Here is a 21,100-nt window from a genome sequence, read left to right as displayed (position 1 = left end):
CCAAAAATGTTAACTATTTGGTATTGTGATTTTTACAATCTTTGTCTAAGTGGACAGGTAAAAATTGTATTTTAATGTTTCAATTTGCTTTTCTTTGATTTCTAGAGATATTCTAATTTTTCTAAAAGAATTTGTGTGTTTTTAAGACATTTTTCTTTTCGTCCTTTTTTTTCTTTGTCTCCAAGGATGATTAATGTTTCATCTCTTAACTAAAATATTAAGCTTATGCGGCTTCTGTTGTTGGAATTTAATTTATCATGTACTGTTGAATTTTTTAACCTACACATATTTTCAGTTTTTATGTAATCAAATTTAATTTTTATGTGTACTTTCTTCCACCTTTTTTGGAGCTTGAAATCTTTTTTTTTTTAAACGTATTTAACTTTATGTGCATACTGTATCTGGCATTTCTCCCCATGTTTACCCTCTCCACCCTCCCCTCCCTCCCCACCACCCCACCGTCTCTCCCCTACCCACACAACTGCCCCCAGTGTGTGATGCTCCTCTCCGAGTCCACGTATTCTCATTGTTCAACACCCACCTATGAGTGAGAACATGTGGTGCTTGGCTTTCTGAAATCTTATTCCACCCAGAAGTGTGATGATGAGAAACAATGGCTAAATTAAAAACAAACGTAAAATAATGTATCTAAACCATATTTATGATTGTGAGGTGAGGTAAAGACAAAAATCTGCTCCTCTCTAAGCTAACAAATTGTCACAGTGTTATTAAATAAATGTTTTTTTCTTTGATAGGCTGTATTTTCTTAGTCTTGTTTTAAATCCTTCATATTTCTTTGTCATTTTACTAATAAGCAGTTCAAGAATTATAGAGTTCTAATTAGCCCACTATTTCTTCCGTGTTGTTTCTCTATACAGTGAATAAAGGAAAACATTAGAACTAGTCCCTAAAAGTTTTGTTGTTTATATAATTATCCAATTAGTTTGTTAATCAGTGTTTTGGTTGGACCAGATGATCTTTTTTTCTAAAACACGTATTAAATAGTCCTTTACTTTTTTTAAAAATGAAAGTTGGATTTTTAAAGCTTTTTTTAAAAAAATCTAGTTTTGTGAAAATGTAGAAGTGAAATTAATGTATAATTTCATAGGCTCTTTTTTCCCTTCAGATAGAATATTTAATGTGATAAATGATGCATCTTAACTGCACATTTATGTTCCATGGAAAGAGTTCTGGGAAGTATAAGAAATAATGATTAAGAGAATAGTAGGATTGATTTATGAGCAAGCTGATCCTTTAGAGCTTGTCTCATGATGGGCATGTTTAAAAGGAGAGACAATAGAGTGTTCATATGTTTAGCAACTATTCAGGCAAAGAGAAATGTTTTGGGCAAATAAGACCATTGCTCATGAAATGATACGGAAAAAAAAAGAGTAACTTAGTTTAGAAAACAAATTAGCAAAAGTAGAACATAAAAAATATATATTATTTACATTGGGAGCTGTTGGAAAGTGGAATCATCTCCCCAGAGAGCTAGTGGATGGGATAAACTAGCTGTTTCTGATTTCTGTAATTCATGGCAGATGCTTAGGAACAGGTTACATAAGAGGTTTCTGGGAATGGTTTAAAATGAAGTCTTGTAAAATGCATAAGGTCAGACTGGGTGACCTAGGTGGTATATTCTGACTCTATCAGATTCTGTGATAGCTTGTGGCATTCTGCTGTTCTGCACTAATGTACTGTGAGGATTATTTACTGGCAAATCCAATGAACCTTTATTTGGTTTAGGATTATAATTATTTGAAAGATAATGATTGACCTAAGAATATACTTGTTTTGGGCCAGTGTCTTCCCCTCTCTCCTTACTCTGACTTATAATTTTTTCATCAAATAGTTTTTACTTGATTAAATATTCTGTTGATTGTTAGCCTTTTCATTGTCATTTGATGTCATTGGTGCATATTGCATCTAGGGCAGAATTAATACAGTCTTTGGAACATGAATTTGGATAACTTTCACCTGTAAGATACTAGCTAAGTTGATAGAATACTTCTGTGCTCCGTAAGTTCTGTTCCATGACAATAAAAATTTTTAAATGGAATTTTATGTTTACATTCTTTAAGTTAGTTTACAGTAGTGGTTACTGAAGTAGAGTATGTGAGACAGTCAACAGTGGTATAGGAAGAAAATCTTAGAACTTTTACTTTTTAATCTTAAGAAATTGAGCTTTATGAACATTTACTAGAAGTAGGGGCATTGGTGGCCTCACCTGTTTTGCGTACCAGATGGACATGTGTCGTCTCAGGCAAGAGTGGGTGCTCCTGAAGTGGGGTGCCAGAGTTGCTTTCATCCTGTTTGTTTCCAGTTAAAATTTGTTTGCTTAAGGGATTTACTGATAAGATTATATAGTTCTAAACCTAGTCATCACAAAATGAGCAAGGAAAATATAGATGGAAGATAGTTCTAATGAAAAATCTCTTCTATATTAGAAGTTTTAATGATCATTTGATCAGTCTGGCAGGAGGTCAGCAAAAAATTTATAATTATATAAAATTTGTATTTACGTCCTAAGAAGGAAACCTTCCTAAGGATCTATTTTGTGACATCTATTATTGACAAGGAACCCTTCCTAAGGTTCTATTTTGTGACATGAGATATTGGCTAATGTAATATGAAGTTACTCACATTAGTGAGACATTTGAGAAATGTTTATTTTTAAATTTGTTTATTTAAACTTTGAGTCATCCTTTAAAAATATGTGTTTGTGCTTATTTTTACAATTTATGTGATACATTGCACAGAATTACACATATCTAATTTACAAATAAGCAACTATTGGGAACACAGATCAAAATTTCTTAGTGCGTGTGTAATCGAAATAATTTGAGGCATAAATATTTTTCAAATAAGTTTAAAGATAAGAGGTTCACATTTTTTAGTTGTTGTATTATTATTTTACTTACATAGTTTGAATGTTTTATACATTGTCTTGTTATAGTGCCATTGGTGTTAAATCATGTTTAGGTGACTTTTCCACATTGAAAGCGGAAAAGGTGAAGTAGAAGGGAATTAATCAAATTATAGAATTAGTGCAGGTGAAATAGGTGTTCAGTAATGCAGCTCTCTAGAATTTAATAATAAAGGAATTGTGCTAATTCAACTCATTTGTGAAGAAGCTGGGTGTAAATCAGGAAGAAATATGAGTTATAAAGTATTCTTTAAGAAGTGCTTCTTTAATAATTTTGAGGACAGATAAGAGGAAACCAAGTTAATTGTGTTTTAGCAAATCTTTTAAGTGCTTTCGTTTAACGGGTAGCTGAGAATTATTTATTACTCTGTTCATTGTTTGAATTAAAATTAATATCAAAGTGTTGCTTGAATGGTCTTTTTTTCTTTTACACTTAAACAGGCTAGACATTTGCTTTGTTTATACCATTAATTTGTTTTCACACAGGCTGCAAAGGTAGCCATCAACTCAATTAGTGAAATCAAAATTAATGAGGTTTTACTATATTGGGTCATTTCCACTTCAGGCCAGTTTTCTTTATATGAGTTGGACTAGCATTTTTTGAAAGAAGAAAAATTAGATTTATTTTAATCCATATTTAAAAAGCACAGAACCATCTTTTCTTGTGAGTTAAGTACCTCTAATAACTATTCTTTCTTGGGCTTAGTAATATTGATTTTTTTTGTTTTCATTCTTGATTATTTTGGCTATTCCAGTCTGTTTCTTATTACAGTAAAGCTAAAGTTAACTCTTTAGATACTTATTATTTACAGAGATGGGATATAATTTTTATTTTGGACCAAACTTTTTGTTTTGTTTTAGTTTCTTGAGATGGAGTTTTACTCTTGTTTCCTGAGCTGGAGTGCAATGGTGTGATCTCTGCTCAGTGCAACCTCTGCCTCCTGGGTTCAGGGGATTCTCCTGCCTCAGCTTCCTGAGTAGCTGAAACTATAGGTGCACGCCACCATGGCTGGCTGATTTTTTTGTATTTTTATTAGAGGTGGGGTTTTACCATGTTAGACTGCTCTTGAACTTTTGACCTCAGGTGATAAGCCCACTTAGGCCTCCCAAAGTGCTGGTATTAATAGTCATGAGCCACTGCACTTGGCCTGGACCAAACAGTTTTTTGTAGATGGAGCTTGTTATTAGCAAATTTTCATTATTATACTATGTGAAAGAGGAATAAAAGTATTCTTTAAAACATATTTAGTTAAATGAATGTGTCAGAAGAGAATGCATCATGTAGAAATGCTAGAATCTCGGCTAGAAGCTCTTTTTTATTAACCTTCAGAAAATTATATCTCATAATCTGCTTTTTAAAGCAGATCCTATGTTCTTATTTAATATTCGTTTGTGCATCCTTTGTTTTTACTATAAAAGAGTAATAATGTAGAGCTTTTTAAGTCTTATGAAAATAGATTACATTTTCTTAAGCCTTTGAAATATCTGCCTGCATATCTACGGGGAGGGTGAAAGTTTTGACAGGGAAACTTCTCATGAGGGGTTGATAATGTGGAACGTCAGGTTTGTCATAAGAATGGGAAAGCCTTTTTTCTTTTTTTTATTTTTATTTATTTTTTTATTGCATTTTAGGTTTTGGGGTACATGTGAAGGATATGCAAGATTGTTGTATAGGTACACACGTGGCAGTGTGGTTTGCTGCCTTCCTTACCCTCACCTGTATCTGTCATTTCTCCCCATGCTATCTCTTCCCACCTCCCCATCCCCCATCCCTCCCCCATTTCCCCCCAACAGACCACAGTGTGTAGTGCTCCCCTTCCTGTGTCCATGTGTTCTCATTGTTCAACACTCGCCTCTGAGTGAGAACATGTGGTGTTTGATTTTCTGCTCTTGTGTTAGTTTGCTGAGAATGATGGTTTCCAGGTTCATTCATGTCCCTACAAAGGACACGAACTCATTGTTTTTGATGGCTGCATAATATTCCATGGCCGTAGTCCTCTTTCTGCTAAATTACAAACTACAGTAAGGATTATCTTTGACAGAGAATATGTGTAGCTCAGTGGTTGTCAGTAGCTTGTGTCACCTCAGATGTTGAGATCTCCAATAGGTCAGAATTTTAGGAACACCTAACAGTAGAGAATATTGGCAAAACTCCATATTGACTCATACTTCATTTTCTCTACTTTTTGAAAAGGAGTGACTAGAGTGTATGTGAGCATGAATGAAATGACTTTGAGCTTGGGGACTAGCAAGTAGGTCAGTTAGATGTGTGGCACTAATTAGGGGTTAGCTCTTTCTAAAAAAGATTTTGGAGAGTTTGTGACTCTAAATAGCAGAATCAAAAGTAGGGTCAGTGGCCAGGCTCGGTGGTTCACGCCTGTAGTATCAGCACTTTGGGAGGCTGAGACTGGTGGATTGCTTGAACCCAGGAGTTCATGACCAGCCTGGGCAACATAGTGGCTCTATTGAACATTTTATATATATAAAAAACAGTAGCATTGGATGTATGAATACTGTGATTGACCAGTGCCTGATGAAAGGATATGAATAGATTAAGAGGAATACTGTTTAGGCATCGTTATTTAAGTTAATTTTACCCATAGACAAAGATAACTGTTTCTTTGAGGTAGATAAATAAAATGACCACTTTTTGGCAGATTAATGTTGCAAAATAGAACATTGTAGCTAGCCATTAATGTAGCAACCAACACTTTTTATAAAATGAATAATGGATATATTTGACAAAGTCAGTACTGATAATAAGCTGTAGAAATGCAAATCATCCATTGTATTAAACTGTCTGTTGCTTTGAGTTGGCAGTGTACATATGTAGCTGTGTGTGTGTGTGTGTATGTGTGTGTGTGTGTGTGTGTGTGTGTATTTAACCCAGTTTTTTTCTAATATATCTACATTTAACTATTTTGGTAGTTTGCCATTTTGTTTGTATTTGTTGATTATAAAACAAATTTGTGTGTATCAGTCAACTGCCCCTCAATTTTTAATGTCTTTCGTTAAGACATCAAGGATTACATTTCATATTTCAAGTAAATGTTTATCAGGAAAATAAGTAAGCTTAGAAATGCTTAAAAAAATTCTATATAGTGTTTTAGTAAAGGTTTGTAATACTATTTCTCTGAACTTAGTTCTCTTAACTTTTAAAATGAGTAAACACGTGTTATACTGAGTACAGTGTGTGATTATAACACAAAAAGTACAAATAAAGCTAACAAAGAATAAAAATAAAACACCTGAATTTAAGAACAAAGTAAATAGTTAAATATTACTGTTATCTTTGTTTTATTCCTATGCTGTTTCATTCAAACATTGATTTTAGGTTTTTACAGAAGTAAACATCATCAAGTAAGTTAAAAATAAAGCTAAATCATGGTAAAGATAATATGGGGAAGAAAGCAAATGAGACCATTGATAGGTCATGTTCAATACTTTTGCCCAAGGTCCAGCACTGTTATAGATAGAAAATTCAGTCCTGAGTTTCCAAAGTGTGTTCATCTAAAACTAGGTGTTACTAAGATTACTATGATCAAACAACTTTGGAGATAAATGCTGTTGTATCCCTTTGAAGAGACAATTTCGTTCACAGCATTCTAAAGGTTCTTGGAATTTCTGTAGTTAAAAACAACAGCTACTACCTAACTTCATTGTTGTCAGTATTTCCCATTCACATTTGACTACTACCTTCCTCCCTTTTTTTTTTCCACCTAATACCTGTCAATATGTCCCATTTGGGAAAGATATTGAGATATTGATCTTCAGTTAAAAACAGCCTGTTTGCTTAGAAGAACCCCAGCAGGGTGAGGTTTGACATGTTATTTCTTTAGATCCTATGCAAGGGAAAGTAAGAGAGAGAGAGAGAGAGAGGGAGGGAGGGAGGGAGAGAAGGAGAGAGGGAGAGAGAGAGGGAGGGAGGGAGGGAGAGAAGGAGAGAGGGAGAGAGAGAGGGAGGGAGGGAGGGAGAGAAGGAGAGAGGGAGAGAGAGAGGGAGGGAAAGAGGGAGAGAGAGGGAGGGAGAGAAGGAGAGGGAGGGAGAGAGGGAGGGAGAGAGGGAGGGAGAGAGGGAGAGAGAGAGGGAGGGAGGGAGAGAGAGGGAGTGGGGAGAGAGGGAGAGAGAGGGAGGGAGGGAGAGAGAGGGAGTGGGGAGAGAGAGGGAGAGAGAGGGAGGGAGGGAGAGAGAAAGGGAGGGGGGAGAGAGAGGGAGGGAGGGGGAAGGGGGGAGAAAGAGAGGGAGGGGGAGAGTGAGAGCGTGTGTGTGTCTGTGTGTGTGTGTGTGTGTGTGTGTGTGTGTGTGTGTGTGGTGCAGAAACACAGTATGTACAAGAATGAGTTTCAGATGGCTGTTTTCATATGGTTTCCCTCAATATGACCTGGAAAGCATAATCTATTAAGTCAATGAAAAGTTTTCAATTGTTTATAAATTGTTTTACAGAAATCTAGACTTTAATTTTTAATTTTTTGGGTCATGGGTTCAGTTCTCTATTACCAGAGAAAATCTTTGATTATTTGTATCTTGTCTTCTTCTAAAAAAGAGATGAAGGGCAAAAACTAGAGGCGAGAAGAAAATACACAGCAGAACATTTAATTGGCTATTGTATGGCTAGTTGAGGTGATCTATCTGCTGACATTATAGATAGAAACTGTGAAGGAAACAGGAATGCATAGCTACAGATAATTCGAATAGCTATGACTCCCCAGAAATGATCGTGCAGAGGGATGGTGAGGGTATTGTTTTTGAGCAAAGGTGCAGGGAAGAGCATTGGTCTAAATGAAAGAGTCACAGACAGAAGCACTGCAGAGAGCAGCAACCGCAGCAAACAAAGGAAAGTTCACAATGTGGAAAGAAGAACACCTAATAACAGATCAATTTTTTTCCCAGCTTTGCCTGCTCTGATATAGCAATCATTTTAGTAAGGTCATCTTTAGATTCGAACAGCAGTTTTTCCAATGTACCTTTTACAATCTTTAATCTAGAATTAATTTAGTATAAAAATATTTTGATGATTGATCTGGATTTTATATGTAATATAAAGGAACACGCTTTTCAACATGACCTAATATTGTGGTGGTTTTTCAGTGGCAGCAAATGTATAATTAATTTTGCCCTAAGTTATTGAAGATAGGATCCATTTTATTCTAAATTTAATTTAAATATAATTAAGGTTTATTCTTCTTTTCAGGCAAGAGTACAGCACTGCATTTGCTCTGTAGCCAGTGACCACTCAGTAGGACTTCTAAGTTTGCGAGAGAAAAAATGCATAATGTTGGCATCTCGTCACCTTTTTCCTATTCAAGTAATCAAATGGAGGCCTTCTGATGATTACCTGGTAGTGGGGTGTTCAGATGGCTCTGTGTACGTCTGGCAGATGGATACTGGTAAGACGAGCATGAAGAGATACTATAGAAAATTAAATGGGTATATTTTAGTCTTCTAGAAATGAAAATGTCTTTTATTTGAGGAAAAAAGACTTGACATGTAAAATAGTTGCTGCTTTTATTTCTAATTGCTTAAGTGGCCTTTCGTTTATTCTATGCCAAATGCTTGTAGAATATTTCATGAATCTTTAAAAGCATGTAATTGAGGATAACATACAGATGAGGACAGACATACAAAGAAAGTATGTATGATTTCTGTATAATTCACGAGTAAACTGAATAAGAAGAAATCATTTTTATCCCAGGTTTACAAATAGTGAAAAAGATAACTCTTTTTTTTCTTTCAATAGCAGAAAACTAATGCTGGGAAGTTAATTGTGTGAGGTAATTAAAGTGAAGTTTTCAAGTTCTAGAGAGAGTTTTCAAGTTCTAGAGAGAGCATTTAAAATTTCAGATGTCAGAAAGTTTATGTATTGGAGGTATAATGTAGAACAAGTAATGCTTAGCTTAAAAGCACAGGCATGATGTGTAATGTTTGTACATAGACTGCCATGCTTTTCCCTAAGAAATATGTATGTAACTAAATGCTTATTGGTTTAGGCCTTTTTGAAACTCATTCCTTTTTTACTTTTACAATTTTCAGTAATCATCTATCAGTTACTAAAGCCTTTCTTTTGATTCCTAGCTGTACTAATATTTCTACTTGATTTTTTCCTTTTCTCCATCTTTGTTTTAGTCTTTTTTTTTGAAATCAGACTATATACATATTTCTGCATGCACTATTATAAAAAGGGAGTTCTCTTAAGCCTTTTGGAAATAGCCATAAGCTTCAGTAACCTTTTATTGTCTTTACTTTAACTGGTACTACGTTGGTAATCTTGACAAGAGAAAGCATTCTTGAAGTCTATCAAACTTCCTTGCTTTTGCATGTAACTTTTCTTTCTCTTGTCTCACTGTAAAAGAGATTCATACTTTTGGTCAAATTTTGAAAGCACAAAAGTATTAGAAAAGAAGAAAGATGAGCCCACATCTCATTGCTCAGTGTCAAATGTTAACCTTTTTGGCATATTTCTTTCTAATCCCTTTCTGGGCATTAAAAAAAAAAAAAAGAATTGTTGTCATACTACACACACAGTTTTATATCTTTCTTTTGTGTGTCTCCATGTTATATCCTATCTGCTTAATAGCACATTCTTGTGTTTTCTTTTTTGGTCTGTTTCATAAACTAAATATTTAGAATTTGTCTTTGGCTCTGGAGTCAGACTATTTAGTTTGAACTTCGGATAGACTCCTAGCTAGCACTGTGACCTATTCCGAGTCCCTGGATATTCGTCTCTCAATTTCTTCATCTGTAAAATCAGGGTAATATTTCCTATCTTAAAACGTTTCTGAGAGAATAAAATGAGGTAATATTTCCCTGGCATGCAGTAAACAGAATGTGTGTATATGTATATGTGTTTGCAGTTCTAAGCTTGTATATATGCATGTATATGTATTTCCTGCTACTGTTATTAAAGAAGCATGCTGCTTAACTTGTTACTTTATTGAACTTGGGAATGACTATCCACATTTAGAAATAATTTTTTGGAAATAGGATTCAAATTCTTAAAGCAATAATGGCATTTGTAAGACACTGTATTAAAATACTATTAATATTAAGACTGGGCGTGGTGGCTCACACCTGTAGTCCTAGCTTTTGGGGAGGTGGAGGGGAGTGAATTGCTTGAACCAAGGAGTTCAAGACTAGCCTGGGCAACACGGTGAAACCCCTTCTCTACAAAAAAATACAAAAATTATCTGGGTGTGGTGGTATGTGCCTGTAGTCCCACCCACTTGGGTGGCTGAGGTGGCAGAATCGCTTGAGTCCGGGAAGTCGAGGCTGCAGTCAGCTGTGATTCCACCACTGCACCCCAGCCTGGGAGACAGCAAGAGCCTCTCTCTTCTTCTTCTTTTTTTTTTTTTTTAATATATAGAGAGAGCTATTAATAGCTGATAACATTTTAAATAAAAATGTATGCTAAAGTATTAATAGATATATTTTAAATAAAAATGTATAGTAAACTTGTCTAGGACTTTTTCAAATTAAATATGAAGAGAGTATCATTTTTCTGAACTTTTCTGTTGCTTAAATATATAATACTTGAATATTTCAGACACAATAAATGTATTTGTGAAGAATATAAAATGAAATTATTTACAAATGAGGCTTTACTGATAGACAAAGCTACTATTGTAGTGATTTTTCTAGAAGGAAATGACAAACAGGTCCTGACAGTAGGGGGACTGGAAGAGGTTATTGTTATAATCAGTTTCGTATAATTAAGCCCAATTTAGATAAAATACTGCATGTAATATTGAAATTTTACAAATTACATGCTGAAGATTTGGGTAAACAGTCAATATGACATTCATAAATCAAGATAAATGCTATAGAAAAGCTGAATTTATTTTGGATTTCAACCATAATAGGAGACATACATTGTTTTCTTCCTCCTTGCTGTTCATGCTGTAGCTAGTGATATAAAGGTCCTTGGGGAGTCAGTAAGGTACATCCTGGAGGTATTGACATTATTTATTTATTAAATTTATTTATTTATTAAATAAATAAAAAATGAAGCTAGAAAAATCAGATTCAGCTGGGGTTTCATATATGAAGTGTATTTAAACTCTGAGGAGATACCTGATCCCTCTTATTAGTGTTTTGAGAATGTATTTTTATAAATGCAGCGATACCACATTAACCCTGTTTTGCATATTGGGCAATTTTCTAGTTACTGTTTTGAGTTATACTCATGTTTCTAGTTTAAAACATTTGAAGTGTCTTTCCTTTATACTTTTATGTGGCATTTTTAAGCAGTTTTTTTTCTTCAAATGAGTACTTTGTGTTTTCTGTTTACATTTCCTTGTGAAATGCAGTCAAAGCTCGTAATACAAAATGTATAGAGCTGGAGTTTCAGAATCTTTTGTTTTTTAATTGTAATATCATCTTACATGCAATGGCAATGTAATAGTGATGTAGTGGCCATGGAAATTACTCTTTCACATCTCTAAATAGTTAAAAAATTAGCCAAACGCTAGCAACAAGATTTGGCCAGATGAACCTCTTGCTTCCCTCTTATGAACTTACTAAAGGTGGGCCACTGACCTAGGTGGATTTCGTGGAGCTGTTTATGTGCTTCTGAGATTAACCATCTCATTCTTCACATTTGATATTCCCGGTAAGTATGCAGTGCCGTTCTCACAGGCCTTTGACAAGGTCAGAATCCTGTCTGTTTGGGAAACGGGCATGCAGAGAGTAATGACTGATGTTACAAAATGTTCTTCTTACCTAGCCATTACCAAGCCTAAACAACATTCTCATCTGCTCCTTTTTATCATTCTTGCTACATAACAAAGGTGAATTCCCACATCATATATCTACTCCTGTATGTATAATTATTAGATGTTATTGTACAAGTGCAAATACCATTAATGCTTGACAAATACTATCAGAAATTAGTGCATGAGGACTTGTGAATTTATTTATTCTTTGACCTTTATTTTTATGTTCTGTTCTCCTTGTTTTCTAATATTTCTGTTTTTGCATTTATTTCATGAAATATGCATTTGAATCATCTTTCTGATCTTAAGTATCTAACATAGCAGGAAATTATGAATTAATGTATATTTGTATGTCTTTGGAAAAACATGTAAAGCATGGCTAACAAAAAGCATGGGTTTCAGGGACTCTGTCATACAAGTCAAATCTCAGTGACTATGTTATTCTTCCTTAGGTCTAATTTTTGAAAATGTTTTTATGCTTTTAGTTAGGTGTGTTTAAATTGATGTTTTTGAAGAGAATCAGGAGGTAGTGTTGCAGTTAATTCTTTTGTTATTAATGGAGGGTTTTAGTGGCAAGTGTTTTCTTCATGTGGTTGACTCTTTGCCTGTAGTATTTAATACAGTGGAACTTAGATCTTACATCTGTATTTCACTCTGTGTTGCCATTACATCATCAGCTTTTCTATACATTTTTGTTTTTCATTCTATTACAAAACATGCTACAGGACAGGGGAAGACACAATGAATGGGTTATGAAAATAACGTAATTGACTAAAACCTTGGTAAAACCAAGTATAATCAGTTTCTTTTTTCTCTTTTGATGATTGACTCTATGAAATCATACATATTTACTTATCTATTTAGTTACCATTTTCACTGCTTCCCTCTTTGAAGTAAGAGATTGTTAGAATGGAGATACGACTATGCTTACTACTCCCTTCTCTCTCAACCCCTCCATGCAATTAATCACGAAGTCTTTCCCATTACGTCTCCCTCACCTACTTTTTTTTTATTCTTTCCAGTGTACCATTGTAATTTATGTCCATATTTTCCCATACCTAGGCTATTGCTACTGGGTGCTCTGCCTACTCTTTCTTCCAGTTCATCCTGTACTCTGCTGGGAAATTAATCTTAGGAAAGAAAACATTGACAACACTTGGTTCATATTAATGTCTTAATGAATAAACCATAAACAATATTAGTTCATAAAGCCTTCAAGATAAGATCTTCCATAGTGTGGTAACTTCCCACCTTTCTGTCCTTACCTTTTACTGTTCTTTTACGAGGACCAGTTGCTCTAGTCAAGAATAATTGGGTCACTCCCAATTCTTGTTGCTTGTTCCAAGTGAGTGAAAATCATGAAAGAATATCATCCATATTCTTTCATGATTTTCACTCACTTGGAACATTGCTTTTTTTTCTTTTCATCTTTTTGTTTAAACTGTCTATGGTATTGTAAGGAAACTTAAATAATAGGAATGTAGTCTTGTATATTTATCTATGTAGTCACCATTCCCTTTGCTCTTGATTGCTTTGTGTAGATGCAGATTTTTGTCTCAAGTTACTTTTCTTTAGTTTAATATTTTTCTTTTAGTGTAGGTCTGCAGGTGATGAATTCTTTCAGCTTTTGCATGTTTGAAACAATTCTAATCTTCATTTTTAAAGGCTGTTTTCTCTAGGTATAGAATTCTAGATCAACAGGTTTTTGTTTTTTGCTTTCCATTTTGCTTTCCATACTCAGCTGTCTCGGGGTTGCATTCTTTCCAGTGAGAAACCTGCTATCATCCTTCCCTTTCTTCTATATAAAACATCTCTTTTCTCTGACTGCTTTTAAATTTTTTTCTTAATTACTGGTTTTGAGCAATTTGATTGTGGTTTTCTTTACATTTCTTGTTCTTGGGGTTTGTTATACTTACTGGATCTGTGGCTATATAGATTTTATCAAATTTGGAAAATTTACAGCCATAATTTATTCAAATATGTTTTCTGCCCTCTGTTATCTTTCCTTTTCTTTGGGGACTCCAATTATGTCTTTTAAGCCATTTCGAGTTGTTACGCAGCTCACTGTGATGGTATTTTCATTTAAAAAAATTTTTTTTTTCATTTTATATAATTTCTATTGGTATGCTTCAAGTTTACTGATATTTTCTTTTACTATGTCTAATCTAATTATTCCCATAGTTAATGTAAACTACAATATTTTTCATCCCAAACATTGTAGTTTACATTTCTAAAAGCTTGATTTTGGTCTATTAATATCTTTTATGTCTCTGTGCAAACCTTTTAAACATCTGGAATACAATTACAATCTTTAATGCTTTTGTCTTCTAATTTTAATATCTTTGTCAGTTCTGGGTTTTCTTGATTTTGTTTTTTTCTCATTATTGATCATTTTTCGGCATGCCTGGTAATTTTTTGGTAGATATTGGACATTGTGAATTTTATTTTGTTGGTTATTGGAGATTTTTGTATTCCTATAAATATTCTTGAGCTTTGTTGTGGGACACAGTTAAGTTACTGGGAAACAGTGTGATCCTTTTGGGTCTTGCCTTGTTATTACATCTTATCAATTGGCATATGATTTTAATTTGTTTCATCATTAGTGTTTACTTAGGTCACTTAAGGGGTTTTGTTTTTTGGCTTCTTCACTGGCAAGTTATCTTTTTTCTTTTTGTAATTAGCATTTTGTGAGGAGGTACCTTGAAACCATGTAAATAGATTTTCTTTATCAAACACTTAAATTATTCATTTATTGTCAGCTGGATCTCTATTTTATACAATGGATTACATTCCTAAACTTTTATGTGATGTCCTGGATTTGGGCAGTGAAGTCCCTTCACACTGAACGTGTTTTTTTTCTTTCAGCATTGTCTTGCTTCCCAACACAAGTAGATGATGCTGCCTCCTCAAGTGGATGTGCTTTTTGTCCATCCTGGATGATGCCCTGTGACTGAGTCTACTCTTCCCAGCATGGACATCCTTTCTCCCCTTTTGGGATCCAGCAGACTATGCAAAACTGTCCACTGCATAGATACCTTGTTCACTCTTTAGGCCCCAGACCATTCCCCCTCACCATGTGGATGCCCTTCTCATACTTCTTAGACTCCAACTTTCTGTGACAGGTTGCTTTCTCATGTGTTCATTTCTTGGACCCACCTTTGGGTTCTGTAGTGGTCTGCCTCCCTGTGTGAACTCCTTCCTCTCTCCATTCAGGTTCCAACGGTGTCTCTTGATGCACATGCTTCTGGGGCTGAACACTTTGCCAAGCTTCTGCCACCACCTCCCTCTTGTTTAGCTTCCATCTGCACTGTCTCAGCCTCTAAGATACTGCTCTGGGCTGTTGCAGACCCGCTTTTCACCACCATGGCCCTCGTCTGACATGGACCCCTACCTTTCTTCAACTCTGTTTACTAACTTAGGGCTTAGTTGTTCAAAAGGGAAGAGGAAGTATAAACTTTTGACACCAGGGAGCAAATTTGTTACTTGGTGCTTTTGCAGGTAGTATGTTCTCACTTATTTGTTGATTAATAATTTTATTTTGGATGTCAAGAAGGGAAGGTCACTTAAGTCTTTCTATTATAACTACAGACCACATTTAATAGGAATTAAGAGCTAGAACAGTAAATTCCAAATTTATTTTTGTGAAACTTTAAGATATCTGAAAGAATATCATTATTTTCAAAATCAAATTAACTTTAATTAAAATCGTTTCCCACAATATTTAAAAAAATGTATGTTTAAAAAATTGATATGTTACAAATCTTCAGGTACAAGAATATGAAGTTCTGTACTAATTCAACCATGTAAATGTAGATGTACCATGAGTGTGCATCTGTTGAGACTGTTTTTTTGTGACTGTAATATCCCTTCCTCCCTTCTATACTATGAAGACGGTTCTCTAACTTATTTAACAGTATGTTGTGGCTTTTATTCTGTGTTAATATATATAGATGAGCTTCATTTTAAAAATAGGTTTTGTAACTTCACAGTACTCCTTTGAGTGGATACATCATAAATTATTGACCCAGTCTACTAATGATAGATATTTAGGTTTCTAAAAAATTTTTCTATTATGATTAAGACAATAACCCCTCACACATATATATTTGAATATGGTATCATTATTTAGCATAATCTTAGAATGGGAATTCCTGTGTTAAAGGAAATGTGAGTTTTAAATTTAATAGAATTGGTTAAAACAAGTATTACTAATTTTTATTTGTACTAAAAGTATATTACCATTGAGAATCATGAATATCTGTATGATAAGAGATAGTGTTTCATTATTGCTTCAGTTTGATTTGATTATTACTGAGGTTGACATCTGTTTGTATGATTCCTATCTATTTGTATTTCTTTTTTTGATTGTTCATATTCTTTAAACATTATTTTGTTGGCTTTTTTTTTTTTCTCATAGATTTGTTAGAACTCTGTATTTTGAGGCTGGTAACTCTATCTCCATTTAATCCACAAATAGTTACTCAGCACCTCCAGTGTGCCCGGTACTGTTCAATGTACCAGGGATACAACAGTGAACAAAACATCTGAAACTCTCTAGCTGTTGTGTAGTTTACATTCTGGGTAGAGAAAGGCAGGTCAAAAATAACAAAAACTTTAAACATATAGTATGTTAGCTGGTATTTGTGTTATGGAGAAAAGAAAGCAGAAAAGGGAGAATTGGATAAGATGGCCAGGGAATAACTCATTGAAAATGTAACACTAAAACCTTGTAAAATGGGTGAAAGAGGTAGTGAAGCATGTGTTGAAGGAAGTTTGTGACTTAGACAAGAGGTGCATAGATGGAGATAAATGGAAAGCATGGCCAAATGAAGAAGCCAGTTGTAAGTAGAAGTAGTGGTAATTTCCACAAACATATGAAGAAACATTTGGCTGGATGGTGAAAGTAAGAGTCGAGAATTTGCAGACAGAATGGAGAGATTATAATATTTTTTCTGTTTGTGGAAGTTTCTTAGAGAAGGAGAAGCTTCAGCAATTATTCAAGGGGAAAACAAATTTTAGTAAGTTTTTTTTTTATGTTTAAGATTGACATACAACTTAGAGGAAGGTCAAATAACAGATTTTAATGTTTGTAATGGTGTGATGGGATGAGAATAGTGAAGAAAGCTATCTGGGAGGTCGAAAGAGTGGGAAAAGTCTGAAGGAGGTTGTTGGGATCTTAGCTCTGAACTTGACTTAATTGGAAAGTTGCGTCAGGGACTTTGTGGGAGAGGAATTAAGGTGGTACCACATAGAAGATTGTTAAAGGATGGAAGTGCAAAAAGATATTTCCAGGAGGCATTGATAAAACAAGTTTCTACATAAAAAATTTTCATACCATTTTTCTGTACTTAAATGATTTAAAATTGTGTTGTATTACATAATATTTGTGAATATATTTTTCTCTCAGGTGCATTGGATCGTTGTGTGATGGGGATAACAGCAGTTGAAATTCTAAACGCTTGTGATGAAGCTGTTCCTGCTGCTGTTGATTCACTTAGTCATCCAGCAGTCAACCTAAAACAAGCTATGACGAGACGTAGTCTTGCTGCTCTTAAAAATATGGCCCATCATAAGCTACAAACCCTTGCAACTAACCTGTTGGCTTCTGAGGCATCTGACAAGGTAAGCTTTGTATGTGGCCTCCTGAAGTGTATAGACCTCATTTAACTGCATTTAGTAACATAGCTTTGGCATATCTTAGAAAATAATTTTGGAGAGATGACTCCTGAAAAATAAGCTTCTGTTTTTCATTTATGTTTATCCAACATAGTTTGGATTTTGCAAGTATTTGGCATTTTGAAAAAGCAAATTATTCTTACCATTCAAATATTTTAAAATTCTTTCTACTGAATTAAGTGCTTTAGTTTATGAAATTTGAGCGAACATTGTGTATACAATCTGTCTTACTTTTTGATAATCTTTCTGTTGAAAGATTGAGCACTAGCTAATGTCGCTAGGAGGGAAAAAAATACGTACAATTAGATGTCTGTACTTGTGATGTATCATTTGCTTTAAAATTAGTTTCTGACTTCAGTAAGATTAAGCTATTTCAAAGATTTAAGAAAATGTTTGAGAATAAAGTATGATGGAGTTGTAGAGTATTGAAATGTTTCTGAGACCTAAGCTCAATCACACTTTCCTTTTTGACACTTAACTGAAAAAATAACTTATACTTTGATTACTAACTGAAGATTATACTATTTAAAAAAAAAAAAAAAAAAAAAATCCCCGCTGGATGCTATGGCTCATGCCTGTAATCCCAGCACTTTGGGAGGCTGAGATGGGTGGATTACCTGATGTCATGAGTTCAAAACCAGCCTGACCAACATGGAGAAACCCTATCTCTGCTAAAAATACAAAATTAGCTGAGCGTAGTGGTGCATGCCTGTAATCCCAGCTACTCAGCAGGCTGAAGCAGGAGAATCACTTGAACCCAAGAGGCGAAGGTTGCAGTGAGCTGGAGGTTGCAGTGAGATTGCGCCATTGCAGTCCAGCCTGGGCAACAAGAGCAACACTCCATCTCAACAACAACAAAAACAGTCCCAATTCATGAATTTGGTTACTTATCTGTAGTTTTGCAGAGGCTAGCCACTGGTCTGTGGTATTTGTGTAATGTGGTATAATTGAAACTAGTTTATCTCTAGTAACGGATAAATGAAACCTAGGGACAGTCTCAATGTTTCACCTTGAATCACTACTTAAAATTGTAGTTCTATATAAATATTCATTAGAGTTACTAATGGATAGCACAAATACGTTTGTTTTTAGTCTCTTTTCTTGATTTTCATTTTAAAAAATGGTCAGACATGTGAATAAATAGTGAAGGGGTTGAAAGGTTCATCTGTAGACTTGAAAATGACCCATGAGTTAGTGAGTGCTGATGACACATGAAATACTGTAGGCAGTTCCACTGACCCACATCCTCCAGTAATTCGCAGTAATGTCACCCTTTGATCATTCTTTCTTCCCTCAAGATATAAATGTTTTATCAGCTGTGTTGTATATTTCAACAGTTGTGAAATCCTTCTACACTTTATGCTTTCAGTAACATACCCTAAGTGTGTGAAGAAATCACAGCTTAAATGCATTGTCCATACTTATAATTACTTTCAAGGAATCACATAGCTGTCTCTGGGAATTCAGGATTCATAGCACATTTTCTGATATGATATGTAATTTAATTTAAAGCAAATTTATAAAACAATATGTTTAAGAGCATACATGTATGTTGTGTAACTCCCAAATATATTATTTCTCCTGATGGTATCCCCTAGAAGTAAAAATTTGGAAAAATAATGATATAACTTGAAAATTAAAGAAAAATAAGTGGTATAGTAACAGTTATGAATGGCTTTTATAAGTGGTCGTGGTCCATTATGTGATTTTTACAATCTTGTTTGTCCCTGTTTTAATAGCGTATTTTATAGTGCAATTAGTGATAAAAGCACCAGATATCAGGGACACTACACTTATGTATTGTAAAATATATTGCTTGTGAACCTCCTTAGTCTTGTAGCAGTGGTAATTGTTGCCTGGCCTACAAGGAAAACAATTATAGAAGGGAGGAAAAAGGCTTAGGAAGCTGAGGCTGCGGGAGGATAATCACTTGATGAAAAATGTATGTTGGCTGGACCATTAGGGATTTCGCTAACTATTTTCTCTTGTTGAGTTTGAGGCTTCTTCTGAAGGGAATATTTAAAGAGCTATCCTCTCGATAGCTTTCTAACCTCAGGAGAAATAAACCCACCCAAAGTTAAAAAAAACAAACAACTACAAGCTTCTCAATGGTACAGGACTTAACTCTAGGATACTGGCTCAATTTTTTTTTTTTTTTTTTTTTTTTTTAACGTGAGTCTTTCAATGGATAGTGAAGCCTGTATTGGGATACCCTATAGAAAGTGTGTCTTGGTGGAATAGTGTTAGCAATCATGGCTATTTGGAAGTAACATTTTATTTTGCTAATTGTGTTAATTGTACTGGACATTCAAAACTTCAACAAAATGGAGAATTTACTATCCTGTGATTTTTTTTTTTCCTCACACTAGAAGAGCGTCTTAAGTAAAATTATACTTCATTACTGTGCAGTGAGTCTTTTGCAAGATTGTGTATATTTTTGAATCCCTTTGCATTCTCTTATGACATGTATATTTTTCTTTATATTATGATAACTTACATACTTACCTAATTCTCCCTATAGAAATTCAGTCTTTTTGAGGGCAGGGATTTCTGACTTACTTATCTCTGTGCTTTTCCATGACATCCAGCAGCAGCTGTGCAATAACTGTGTGTTGAATTGGATGGTGTGGAACAGAAAGTGCAGAGAGCCTTTGCTTTCGTTTTTTTGCCCTTGTCTTCAACATCCCCTCATAACCGATTGTATTAAGACCCCTGCTTTGCAGTCTCAAGTCTGTGCTCATGAACCTTTAGATGTAGAGCATTCATTAGTAACTTGCATTCTTCCTTTGCAAAAGGAAGTTTTGTTCAGTTGTGCGTTCTTCCTTTGGTTTTGGTGAGGTTGTCTATATAGAACTAATTCCCCTTCCTTGTCATCTCTGTATTGTCAGTGTTCTAACCCATCCTTACCTCACTCAACTTACCTCAACAGTATCCTCTCCTTTATTCATGTTCCCTTTGGCTGTAGACCATGATAGCTCATTTGTGACACATTGACATTTTGGGATGGATAATTCTTTGTTTTTGGAGGGCTGTAGTCTATAGCACGATGTTGAGCATCATTTCTGTCTTCTGCCTACATCACATCATGTTGGTAATAGCCTCCTCTTTTCAGTTGTGACAGTCGGATATTATCAAATTTCCCTTAGGCAAAAATTGCCTCTGGTTTAAAACCACTGCCCTGGGGAGGGGGAAAAAAAGCTTGAAATAGCAGGAATCCTGCATCCTCTATCCTATCCTTCTTTTCCCTTACCCACTCTTATTTCTTTAGTCTCACTCTTCCTCAGGACAATGAAGCCATCACCAACCCTTAGCCCCTCCACATACTTGGCAGAATTAGTTCTTACATTCTTTTTGTGCTCACATTTTTTTTTTCTTGTTCGTAACTTTCCCAAAACACTTTTCTCTTTTGTATAGGATATTTTTTGTTCTTTATAGTTGTCTTCCTTACTAGATTTTGAACTTCTTCAGGATAGGAATTCAGTTTTTCATCTTTTTATTTCCAATGCTCAATGTAGTATAAGTATATTACATTGTAGTATAGCTACAGAGTTTATGGTACATACTAGTGAAAAATGGTAATTGCTCAAGAACTTTAGTAGGAAATTAGTTTGAGGTGTCGATTAGCATTGTGTTGTAGAGGAACTTGAATGCAAAGCTGAGGGCATACGTTAATGGATGGTGAAATGATGTCAAATAGTTTTAAAAGGACCCTTTTGATTGTTTAAGAAATATTTTGTCATATCTAACATTTGTGTGTAAGACACTTACAAATATTGATTTGGGAAATGA

General features: G+C 34.6%; 1 protein-coding gene across 4 annotated transcripts in view; it reads left to right on the top strand.

Moving 5' to 3' along the window:
* Positions 1–21,100, top strand: part of WDR7 (WD repeat domain 7) — a 372,789-nt gene that overhangs the window by 62,117 nt on the left and 289,572 nt on the right. For all 4 annotated transcript variants that reach the window (XM_003926047.4, XM_003926046.4, XM_074383362.1 and 1 more), the window contains 2 exons: positions 8,119–8,314; positions 17,043–17,257. In XM_003926047.4, the coding sequence (XP_003926096.1) occupies positions 8,119–8,314; positions 17,043–17,257 (411 nt within the window). The remainder of the gene's footprint in view (positions 1–8,118; positions 8,315–17,042; positions 17,258–21,100) is intronic.

The sequence above is a fragment of the Saimiri boliviensis genome, chromosome 13 (genome assembly GCF_048565385.1).
Source record: "Saimiri boliviensis isolate mSaiBol1 chromosome 13, mSaiBol1.pri, whole genome shotgun sequence".
Classification (NCBI taxonomy): domain Eukaryota; kingdom Metazoa; phylum Chordata; class Mammalia; order Primates; family Cebidae; genus Saimiri; species Saimiri boliviensis.
Note: the sequence above shows the minus strand (reverse complement) of the source record. Positions and strands in the feature narration are given on the sequence as shown.